Source organism: Watersipora subatra, chromosome 8, assembly GCF_963576615.1.
Source record: "Watersipora subatra chromosome 8, tzWatSuba1.1, whole genome shotgun sequence".
Classification (NCBI taxonomy): Eukaryota; Metazoa; Bryozoa; class Gymnolaemata; order Cheilostomatida; family Watersiporidae; genus Watersipora; species Watersipora subatra.
Window position 1 is genome coordinate 41,508,108 of NC_088715.1, and position 12,847 is coordinate 41,520,954.

Genomic DNA, 12,847 nt, shown 5'->3' on the forward strand with positions numbered 1-12,847 from the left:
ACACTATCAACACTTTAATCAATTGTCATAATACTGATAAGTAGGTGGCAGACAGTCCACCTGGCATTCATAAGTTTTATTGTTAGATAATATCACTACTATTAACCAAGGAGTGCTGAATGCCTTCAGTACCTATAGCTATACATAAACATAAGTTTTTATTATTCAATAAATACAAATGTTTTTGGGTGTTAGGGGGTTATCTTCAAGTACTTTTTTGATATACGTAAAAAAAGATTGAACATGTTTTCAAGTTATGCATTGCAGTTATGATTCCCTTGAAGTACTAAAAAACATGTATATTTACTAGAAGAAATTGGTGGTAATTTTTGCTATGTTCTAAAATGGTGGTAGATCCTGTTTTGTTTGCACTTTTCTCAAAGTGAATATAAAGATAGATATATAATTAAAACAGAAGTTAGATCTCAAATTAAACAGGAAGTCAGATGTAAGAGTAGACAGGAGTCAGACCTAAAGATAAACAAAGAGTCAGATCTAAAGGTGAACAGGAGTCAAATCTTAAAGTAGGAAGGGAATCAAATTTGAGAGTGACCACAAGGTCAAGTTTATGAGTGGACAGGATTTCAGGTCTAAGAGTAGACAGGAAGTCAAATAAATGAGTTGACAGAGAGTCAAACTGAGGAGTAGACAGGAAGTAAGAACTAACAATAATTAAGGGGGTCAGGTTGGAGAGCAAACATATGGTAAGGTTTTGAAATAGGTGAGGTCATTGTATGTTGTCAGTTATACTTGTTATTTCTTTTACTTAAGAAACATGAATCTTTCTTTCAAAGTGGTGAATTTTGAGCTTTTTGAATCCTGTTTAAATTAGCTATCCTGCAAATTAACAATGCTCTGATTGTCAGAGCATGGTAAAGTTGAATAGTGGGAGGAGCTACCCATATGCCTATTCTTCCAGTATATAAACACATGTAGATAAAACTTAGCTGTAAAAGTATTTTTAACAATGCTTCTCTGCAATGGCTAATTTTTTTCAACTCATGCTGCTGACTCTGCTATCATCAACTGCACAATCTGACGTTATTGAACCTGGGAGTATTGAGAAAAATTTGTTTTTTTACCAACGGCGAATCTTTACCATTCACAGGCTATTAAAAGCTGAGTGTCCGGACCTGAACGGGTATGATCTTGAACCTAGTAATGAAAACACAACATTGCTAAAATTAGAAATGGCACAGACTACACTCAGCAGCTTGCTTCTAACTCTTAGTTCATGTCGATTTGATGCTCCTAAGCGTCCAGAAAGGATAATTAGCTCATCCTCTACCTCAGGTATTACATGATTCTCACAAAGATGACTTGGTTTTGTGTTGAGTTCCACAGGTCGTTATGAAATAAGTGTAAACCTACAAAAAACAAAAAGGTAGTATCTGAGCTACAAACAAAAAATTAAGTTCAAAGTGTGTGAAAGTTATTTTTATTTACAGATGTTGAACTGAGATCAGCAGCTACAACAAAATCTGCTACAACAGCATTGTCCATAGGCAAAGGTAATTTCCTTTTATCACATTTCGCTAGTCCTTTTTTTCAACTACAACTTGACTCCAATTTTCTGCTACTAAATACATAACTTGGATCAAACCAAATAAAAATAATTTTCAGAAACTTTCTTAATAGATTGCCAAGACCATTATGAACATGGATCCACTAGCTCCGGAGTCTACTTAATCGATCCACCATCCAGCGACTTAAATCCATTTAAGGTTTGGTGTGATTTTTTTGATGGTCATGGATGGACTGCCTTCCAGAAACGGTTTGATGGCAGCATTGTTTTTTACCAAGACTGGTTGAGCTACAAACAGGGATTTGGTAACATAACTGGAGAGTATTGGCTAGGTAAGAATATTATATTCATCCTTTTTTTAAGTATGCTCCTGACACAAAAAATTGCAAAAACTTTTTTCCAAAGTTTTTGCTTATTTATTCAGCCTAAAGTTATTATATAGTAGTCAAACCAGTGAAGTAGCCAACATCTAACAAAATATAATAATTAATTTCCGCTGCAATCATATGATATATAATGTTCTATATCTTTGGCTTACTCTTCAAACGTTTAAGAATTGTAATGCAAGCGAGTATATTATAGCTGCTAAACTTAGCTGATCAATTTAGTAATAAACCCAGCAGAAGATCATTTTTCTATCTCTTTGGGTATCTAAGTGCATTTTCCAATTCAAAATTGTGCTTATATTCCACTTTTAATGACTTACAGTAAAAATCCAAAATTAACTGTGACAAATAACAAGCTGCTATTTATGAACCAAAAGACAATATGTTTCTTTGTAAAATGTATTACAGAAAGTGTGCTGCTAAATATATATTATTACATGTATCAATTTAATTTTCATGCTTATTATTTAAGGACTGGATAAGATCCATGCATTAACTCAAACTAATAGAAGGCTGAACATTGTTGCCAAATCAGTCAATGGGACTACAAAGTCAGGAACATGGTCTAGTTTTATAATTGGGAGTGAGGGGGACAACTACAAGCTAAATGTGAGTACAAAATATGAAATAACACGTGGAAATGAACATATGCTATTAGTGATAGACACAACTACAAGCCAAAGTACATTAGGGCTCGTAAGAATGAATGTATGCTATAAGTGAGAAATGGATAGAAAAGTAGAAAAAGAGGCAGGGGAAGGAGAAAAATAGGGAAAAAGATAAGAAAGAGAGAAACAACTACAAGTTCAATGTGGGTACATTGTATATACTGTAGTACACAAGGGTATGAAAGAAAAATGTATGCTATTCATGAGAGAGACAACTACAAAATAGAGATAGGGGAGGTAGAAAATGTGATACATGGAAATGAAGAAAGAAAGAGCCAGAAGAAGAGGGAAAGAGAGAGTGAGAGAGAAAAGGAGAGAGAAGGCGAGGGAAAGAGAAATAAGGAGAAAAAGGAACAAAAGAGAGAGAAAAAGAGAGTAGGAGAAGGACAGAGAGAGACAAAGACAGGGTGGGAGGAATAGAGAGAAGAAGAAGGAGAGGATAATGCAAAAAAAAGAGATGACAGAAAAAAGGAGGATGGTTATGGGGTTAGGGAAAAATAGGGAAGGACGGGAAGAGGGAAAATGAGGAGAGAATTGGAGATGGAAAAAAGGGAAAGTGGAATAGGGATGGGGAGGGGCTAAGAAAGGAAACATAAAGAAAGAGAAAATAGAGAGGGGGAGAAAAAAGGAGAAAAAAGAGAGGTGGAGAAAGAAAACTGTGTGATAAATCGAAGTGCATAGTTTATAGTTCGTAGGAACACATGGAATTTCATGCATGTTAGTTGTGAGAGGCTAAAATGCTATGCAGTAGTTATAAGGTTTTTAAAAACACCTATTGCTTTAAGAACTGTACACGACATGGTTGTTATCTAATCTTTTGAAAATAGTATTACAAAATAATATTTGTCACATTACAGTAAGTTTCCTAATGCATGTAAATTTTACTGTTAATTGTTGTTATCTGATTAAGTTTTATGTTCAATTAAAATAGTAAATTATTTGTTGTATTTTTGTGATTCTTCTATTAAGTAATCTGTATCCTTTTAAGTGATGATGTATTCTTCATGTACTAACAGGTTAGCAGTGCTTCTTATAATGGGAGTCTTGTTGAGTTTGGTATGTCCTACTCAAATGGCATGTCCTTTTCAACAAAGGACAGAGATAATGATGAATGGAATGGGTACAATTGTGCAAGGAATTATCATGGTAAGCATAAACCCGTATGGAGCTGTGCAATTTTTCAAAACGCGTAGAAATGAAATTAGAGTTAAAATGTTAATGTATTCTCATGCTATAATTACCTGTTAGCTAGGTGTTTTATACCATATAAACATTATTAACTTTACAAGACTTAAAATTATAACATACGTAACTAGTTAGATTTTCTATTACTGAGTATATATACTAGGTGATGGCATAGGTAACTATTGAATAAAGATTATTTGCTTACATGTAATAGAGTAATCTTGTAAAACTATCCACAAAAAACACAAGCCAATTTTAGACAGGATAATAAAGTAAGAATAATTTGTTTTAATACAGCCTTGGTTACAGCGGCATGTTTATTATCTAGTAGTTTTTTGAGTTGGTTGTATCACACAATTAACGGTAGCTTTCAACACCGACAAATAAAAACAGTTAAGATATTGCATCTAAATAATACGAAATAGTAATGTGACATACTTTAAAATGAATACAGAGTATTATCTTTAAATACCATCTTTAAGTATGTCTCACGCTTTAAACCTGAACAATTACATGGCTGGAAGGTAGCAACTACAATGAAACAGCAACTCTTATAAGACATAGATGAGTGGCTGAAACTGGTCTGGCTAAAAGATTAGCATCTCAATTGTTAGTATTTACTATTTTAGTTATAATTATAGAACCAATAATAGTTATAGGTTGCATCTGCTACTTAGTAATTGCATTTAATTGTTATGCTTCTTATCAAAATATTTTTTAATTTATACTGGGATATTGCATATTGATGATGCCCTGGAAGCTATATCTGGTAATTGGTTATCTGGCTGCAAGTTTTAGAAAATGTATAAATAGGTTCAACTATAATCTTGTTTGTATAACCTGTATTGAAATACAGTTTAGTGAACAAATATTCTTAGCTAAAATTCCCAATTATTAGAGTTTTACTATGGAGTAGGTGTCAGCAACAGCAAAACAACTAAATCTATTTGTAGAATGTATAACAGTAAAACATAGATTGTATATAAAAAAATGAGATGAACAGTTTGTGATATTTAGTAGTAATTAATAGAAGACCTAGTAGCAAAAACACAGACTACCATTAGATGTGCAGTACAACTATTATTGGCAGAGGAGTTGAGGGAGTTTGAGTATAGTCTCAGTTGCAGCAATGTGTATATTACAGGTGCGTGGTGGTACAAGCGTTGTCACCGAGCTAATCTCAATGGAGGCTATAATAATGTTGCAAACACTGGATTTTACTGGTCCTACTTCTTTCCTCTAAAAGAATCAGTGATGAGAGTCAGTAGAGATTAAGTGATATCAACTCTAGTCAACAGACTCAACTGACTAGTAACTAAGCTCTTTTGACTTTATGATGTTCAAACATGACTTTGTTGGAACTCTAATATATTATATTTCTAAATATATTTTATGTTGGTCTTCTGCTGATATCAGCATATATATTCTAACAATTCGTTATGATTTCATTCAAAGTGTAATGATAACATGACAGACTAATCTTCTCTAGCAATTGTAGGCAAATTTGTTTTGTTTAGCAAAATATGGCGGATGTCCAACTGCCTTGCCATCTGGAGTTGGCAGCATCAGACAACTTTCCACATCATTCACAAGTTTAATAGAGAGCTCAAATAGAAAGTTGATAGTTATGGACAAGTTTTAAAACTTTGTTAATGTAATAAAAATAATAACAATAGTAAAAAACACAAGTTTTAAAATCTCTGTCACCCGCTTTAGAAATGCAAAGACCTTTTAAAAATATCCAAGTAAGCTTCACTTACTTAAGCTGCAAATAGGCATGAACAAGTTATCACCAGATGCTTCGACAACAAATAAACTTTATAACTTAAACTCCATGCAACATAAAAAATTTATGTGAAGTTACTTGACATATTGACTTGATAGATTACGATTTACTATTAAGAAAAATAAGCAAACTACTGTAAATGAACATCGAAGATGTGTGCTCCTCATCAACTAATTGTGGATTACTGCAATAATCATATCTAAAACCAGTGAGCTTGATCATAAAAAAGAGAAGTTGTTGATGCAAACTAATGATGTTGCAATTACGGTGCAGCCTACCAACTGGAAAAAAACTTGAGAATAGTTTTTCCTTCTTGTATGCCTAAAGAGGTGAGTTTGGAAAAAATCGTGGATAAAGTTAGGAATTCAGATGTATTTTAATGTTTTTATAATGCAACATCCTTATAATATAAACATTACTGGAATGGATTATCTAGATTGTAGGAGCGCGTACTGCGCTCAAATATTTTACTGCATTACATCGCTTTGTAAAAGGAACGAGAAATTCTTTTTTTCATGTTATGCTCCAAAATTATTACTTGCATAATGTAGCTGCTAGCAACAATCTTTTTGGTTTTAGTTTGTTTGGTTATTATTAATTTTGGTAACCGAAGAAATCTTTACATTTGTTTTTGTTAGTTTCAGTTTGTTTTGCTGTTGCTTGCAATCATATACACGTATGTAGTAAGGGTTTTTGTTAGTTTCAGTTTGTTTTGCTGTTGCTTGCAATCATATACACGTATGTAGTAAGGGTTTTTGTTAGTTTCAGCTTGTTTTGCTGTTGCTTGCAATCATATGCACGTATGTAGTAAGGGTTTTTGTTAGTTTCAGTTTGTTTTGCTGTTGCTTGCAATCATATACACGTAGGTAGTAAGGGTTTTTGTTAGTTTCAGTTTGTTTTGCTGTTGCTTGCAATCATATACACGTATGTAGTCAGGGTATTTGTTAGTTTCAGTTTGTTTTGCTGTTGCTTGCAATCATATACACGTATGTAGTAAGGGTTTTTGTTAGTTTCAGTTTGTTTTGCTGTTGCTTGCAATCATATACACGTATGTAGTAAGGGTTTTTGTTAGTTTCAGTTTGTTTTGCTGTTGCTTGCAATCATATACACATATGTAGTAAAGGTTTTTGTTAGTTTCAGTTTGTTTTGCTGTTGCTTGCAATCATATACACGTATGTAGTAAGGGTTTTTGTTAGTTTCAGTTTGTTTTGCTGTTGCTTGCAATCATATACATGTATGTAGTAAGGGTTTTTGTTAGTTTCAGTTTGTTTTGCTGTTGCTTGCAATCATATACACGTATGTAGTAAGGGTTTTTGTTAGTTTCAGTTTGTTTTGCTGTTGCTTGCAATCATATACACGTATGTAGTAAGGGTTTTTGTTAGTTTCAGTTTGTTTTGCTGTTGCTTGCAATCATATACATGTATGTAGTAAGGGTTTTTGTTAGTTTCAGTTTGTTTTGCTGTTGCTTGCAATCATATACACGTATGTAGTAAGGGTTTTTGTTAGTTTCAGTTTGTTTTGCTGTTGCTTGCAATCATATACACGTATGTAGTAAGGTTTTTTGTTGGTTTGAGCTCATTTTGTTATGGCGAGCAACCAAATACTTTATATTTGCTGTGGTTATTTTCATTTTGTAAAGTTGTAACTAACAACCATGTATGTATCATAAGTTGTGGTTAGTTTAAAATTGTCTTGATGTTGCTAGCAAACATAATATTATATGTTGTCTTGGTTGTGGTTAGTTTCGGTTTATTTGTTATCGCGAGCAACCATGCGCATTGGATTGTTAAATTTTATTATTATTTTTCTTTCAGTTCTTATGCAAAGAGTTTTCCATACTTTGAAACAAAGCTTCAGCTAGTAGGGATGAACTGCATATCATTTTCTACATAATGTCACTGATTTATAACTTTGATAAAAGCTCAGCAAAATTGGAACATAGTGAGCATAAAAAAACATTCAGTACAGAAGCCGTTTAGAAGCAAAATATTCAAACGTAAATTAAAAAATAGCGAGCATTATTAAACTATTGTATCGCAATGAAATATATTTTGTGAGACAACAATCAGTTTGTATACCTCACTAGAGACAATTGATGGGAGTATACATTTTCTAGCCAGTGAATAATTTTGGTATCAAACTAAATAACAAAACAATGATGCAGTTTGCTTTTAGCAGATAATATTGTTATTATGTACATAGTTACATGTATTCATACTGTCGTATGTACATGACTAGTCTTATTGTTGCTGTTATCATGGTTAGTCATATGTATAACTGTTAGCAGAAGTTGTTATTTTGTTGCTGTGTGTATAGTTAGTCATAGTTTCCTTTTTTGCTGTAGATAATATAATCAAATCGGAAACACCTAACAAAAAGAGTGAAGTATTTTCAATTGTTTTTTTGAAACAAAACAGTTGTTCAGATAATTTCCCGATTAGTAATAAATATTGACTAAAAACTAAAAAGTAGTTGCTTTTGGTGACTTTCCAGTAATCATTTTTATTATTTTCACCAACTTTTTTAAGAGACTTACTTATTATGTTTTGCGAATTAATTTATATTGCAATAATAAATCTGCCTTTATCCTTGCAATTGTCAAACCTCACCTGACTCACTATTATAATATAAAGATTAGACATCCTAGTGGCTGGATAAACTGATAAAAAACTCAATCTTTAAATGCTGTATCTGTAAGTTTACCATACACTTTGAAGTATAAAGACTGATCAAGGAGTCAATTCGAGAAGAAAACCATGTCATACATGACCTCGAGCTCAAATGCTCTGAAATATCTCAAAGATGAATATAAGGCGTTTATTAAAATCAACATATGTAGACATTGAGTTACGTTTTCTTGTAGCCCCTCCATCCTTGTTGGCTTAAAAGCTACTTGCATATAGTCTTCCTGTATAATTTTCTGCTATTGTACAATTCTACCACCATTTGTTGTTCACTTATTGGCTTCGAAGATCACAGGCTAACTGGTTCTTTTACACATATACTTCAAGAAATCCTAGCTTTGTGACTGGATCACTTTGTAAATGTTGTATTGTAAGCTACCATGTACATGTACATGCTCATCTCTCATTTACACTTTGTCCGTTTTATTGGCTTTAAAGCACTTTAAAGAGTAACCTGCTGTGTCAGTCTGTTGTGTCGATTATTAACAAGACTACTTATTGACCTTATTTTTTAGGTCAAAAGTCATCAATTACCAAATAATAAAATAAACGTGAAAGTAATGACAGGTGGCACTATAGACATTGCTTAACCCTATGTACAAGAAGCCCTAAAACATTTATGAGTAAGATAGAAAAGTCATAGATAGTAATATGAGCTTGTAATATCTCGTAATAGCTCGTAAATAGTAATAGCTCATATTATGTTGAGTTGTTTTGAGATTTGCAAGTTGGTAAAAAGAATGGATACACTGTTCTCATATTCTTTTTTAGTTTTTTAATTCAAGCAATCATAAAAACCGACATATTTCAAAGGCCTATTATAGTTTGTAACAATGTTTGTATATGACTAGGTCATCGAGCTATTTATTCATAAATGCCTGATTAATATCTCTACTTCCTATTGATGTTGAAGATGAGAGATTCAAAGCTATGTCTTAATCTCATCTCAGAAATATCAACTCTCCTCACAAGAATACAGGAAAAATAATGCAATGCAAGCAACGGGCAGTGAAAAGAAAAATTGTACACATGACAGCGAGTGATTTATTGACAGAAAAAGAACATATAGACATTGATCCAGAATCGAGTATAACTGATAGGCAGAAAAAAATCAGAATTTAGCAAGAATAAATATACTCTACTGAAGTCTTATAAAGATAAAAGTAGACTGCATTCTAACAAAGCAAAGTTAATAAATGGCAAAGAATAGCCTGAGTGTTGAAAAATTTACATTGAGATGGTTCAACGATGTTATGTTTATAATGAATTGACCTTTGAATAATGAAAATATACCTTTGATTTTATGTTTTTAAGAAACTTATAGTTGATACACATTGTTTTACAGTTAAGTTTTATATTATATATTGAGATAAAATCATGCTTCATCCCAAGCAAGTGAAAGTGTTAGTATTTGCATATGAAAATATGTGCAGTTTGTTCCCATTATATCACTTAAAAAGAGAAAATGTTGTTATATTGTGATTTAGTCAATAGTGTTAGCATTATGTAGGTAAAACGCTGAAGTATAAATCTGCATAGTTACTCCAGCTGTCTTATTCAAGCTCTGGTGGGGAACAGAAGAGATCAATTGCCAAAAATAGAACACTCCTACTCGGATCGGTCAAAACAACAAATGCACAAAGCGCCAAGTCAGTTGACCTGGAGGTCACATAGTATACAAGTAGGTGGTTTTTGAAGCAAGACAAAGAGTGGGTTTTTTCGAGTGTGAAAGTATTGTCTCATGTATTTCTTGATTTGTTTCGTTTTTCTACACATTAGCATTTTAATAGTTCACTACTAGTTTTCAGTACAATATTTTTGTTCCAAACTGTAAGTGTACCTGTGATGTACTTACATTAAAAAACTCAACCCATTAATATCTCATCTAGCGCAAGCAATAGTCTCACACTAATTACTATTCTCTTATTTGTTTTTTATTCCATTTTATGTAAACAATTTACTTGGTACTTGAGTATTGCTAGAGTAAAATTCATAGGCATATGCTTTATATGGATGCTAGCTGGTTTGATACAAAACACGTAAAATTGATGATTATCTTAATACTATAATATAAATAAAAAAAGCGTAAAAATTGTACAACTGTTACAACCCTTTTAGTTTTGCTTTAGTATACTTATACATGTATTTTATGCATCAAAATCGCAACGGTGAAAGAATGAGGCCTCAAATCGTTATGAAAAGCGGAGTCTACATTATGAATACAAGCAGTATTCACTGTAAAACAAACAACTAACGGCATACTGCATTCCTCTGGTAGCTAAGGTGTTGATTGAACAGGTAACTCTAGTAAGAATTGTGGATCACTACTAATAGTTAGTGGCGGCATGATTCCTGGGTTTATAAGTGATAAGAGTCTTTTATGTACCAAGGAGCGTCAGCTGTAGATGATAAGTAGCTATTTTTGTTAACACGGTTTACTTAAAGCAGATAATAGACTAGCAGACGTGCTTTTCAATGTGTTTGCTCACTGGCTACACGCTCTGTTTAGAGTATACTAATATTAAGATGTAGAAAGAACTAATTTAGTCCTTATAAACTCTGGCTGCCACCAGATCACAACAATAATTATAATAATCATACCTCAAAAAAGCATCTCCTCGGACAGCCTAAACGAGCCAAAAAATAAACATTTAACCAACACTTCTATAGTTGGCCAAAAGCTAATTTCAATTGCAACTATATCTGTCATTACATTGGTGTGCAAATTTAAGCAGTACCGGTAATATTTTAAAATGTCAATAAAAACAGACTGAAACTAATATCACAAAATTGGTTATAAAATATTTCCACCAAGCATCTATCAGATTCTATTTCATCCTAAAACATGACACTGTAAAGACTGAAAATTATAATGTTCAATAAATTTCATCAATGCAATTCATAATTATAGAGTATAATTGCAAAAATTACAAAGCAAAGATACATGCATATGCATAAAAATATGGCCTGTGGCACTACCAAATATTGAAAGTTATTACCATTACATGTATCTAAAACAAGAAGAAGATAAACAAGATGGAAGACAGGAGATAGATATTAAAATACAAACTACCTATTGGTTTTCTCAAACCAGTCAAGTTAAAAAAGCAAAAAAGTGTGACATATCCCTGCCAAGCTGTACCATTACTTAAGCACTAGCGTCTGCTTATGGAGAAGGTTGTGTTTAGTACAATGGAGAGTGTCATTATATGGACTAAAGCTGTACTATTATAGAGGGTAGTTCCAACACACTACATATATCAAGAAAATTTGTTCGTAAGTACATTCCAGTATAAAACCTTTGATGCGAAAAGGTTTCTTCCAGTGGCTATTAGTTCAGATAATTGATAGCTCAGAAACTTCTTTTGAATATTTTAATAAAGCTATTTGATATTGAGCTCATGTCTTGCAACAAGCTGAATACCGGTGTTGCGAGGAAAATCAACTATAAAGACAAAACAACCATGAGAGAAAATTGAATAACTGCAAGTTAAACAACCAGAAAATGGTAAAAAATTTTCCACTGTAATTGGCCGAACAGAAAAAACTGAAAGACTTAGTTATTTTTCCGATCTATAGTCTCGAGTTAGACTTGATTTGCTATGGTGATACAGATAGTAAAAACTGATGTAGAAAGTTTTTATTATACCTTACAAAATGACTGAACTCTGCATCAAAACTTACTACTTTAATTCACTGTTGAAAATACATAAATAGGAATAAATTTAAAAATATCAATTGGAGTGTTCACGAAAGATTTTGATTTTGTTATTTTCTTATTTACTTTAGCAAGGCTGTGATTATATCGATGATGATTCAATTATTTCTATATAAAATATCTTCAAATTTTCTACATGGTTCTGCGCCAAATAATAGCAGAAAAACATATATGCTTTTTATTATAGGTAAATTGTGGTTGAAACTGCATCAGAACTTAATGTCAACATTCAAAACAACAAAGATGGCTGCTAGCAATAACAAGCAAACTGAAACTAACAATAACCCATGCAACGTGTATGGTTGCAAGCAGAAACAAAATATATTAAAACTAAAAGATTGTTGCAAGCAACAACACTATTCAGATAAAAATTTTAGAAACAAACTACAGAAAACGTAAAATTGTATTTCTTTCTCCAAAACAATGCAGTACACTAAACATTGGGTGTTGGCAAATTTGGCATGCTTAAATTCAGCTTACATAAGTAACGCTCAACTTTACATTTCCATAAAAGTCTCTAATTTGCGTGGTGGTACGCGGCAGAGTTTTTTGAGCGTGTCACACTTCATTTAATGTAAAAATTTAAAGTTCCTAGAAAAATCTCAGACATTCAGTATTGACACATAGTATTTGGTAGACAACCATATTTTGCTGAAAACAGTCAACTGCTCATACGATAGTTGGAGAAGATTGCTGCATCATGTTATATATTTGATTTCATATAAAATCATAAGAAGTTATTAGACTGCTCTTAGTGATAGCATCAGACAAGTAAATTATACTATAGTTATAAGTATAATATATTATATTTGTAACAAAGGCATATTTGAACATCATGAAGTCAATAGGGTTTAGGTACTAGTTAGTTGTGTCTACTGAACAAAGTTGATTCAAC

The 12,847-nt window shown here is 32.3% G+C and overlaps 1 protein-coding gene across 1 annotated transcript in view; it reads left to right on the forward strand.

The window, feature by feature from the left end:
• LOC137402575 (ficolin-2-like) overlaps window positions 1–5,039 on the forward strand; it is a 53,437-nt gene extending 48,398 nt beyond the window's left edge. Inside the window, exons 2-8 of the mRNA XM_068089078.1 lie at window positions 1,109–1,293; window positions 1,449–1,511; window positions 1,639–1,857; window positions 2,384–2,520; window positions 2,787–2,954; window positions 3,596–3,725; window positions 4,909–5,039. Of these exons, the coding sequence (XP_067945179.1) occupies window positions 1,109–1,293; window positions 1,449–1,511; window positions 1,639–1,857; window positions 2,384–2,520; window positions 2,787–2,954; window positions 3,596–3,725; window positions 4,909–5,039 (1,033 nt within the window). The remainder of the gene's footprint in view (window positions 1–1,108; window positions 1,294–1,448; window positions 1,512–1,638; window positions 1,858–2,383; window positions 2,521–2,786; window positions 2,955–3,595; window positions 3,726–4,908) is intronic.
• The last annotated feature ends 7,808 nt before the right edge of the window (window positions 5,040–12,847 follow it).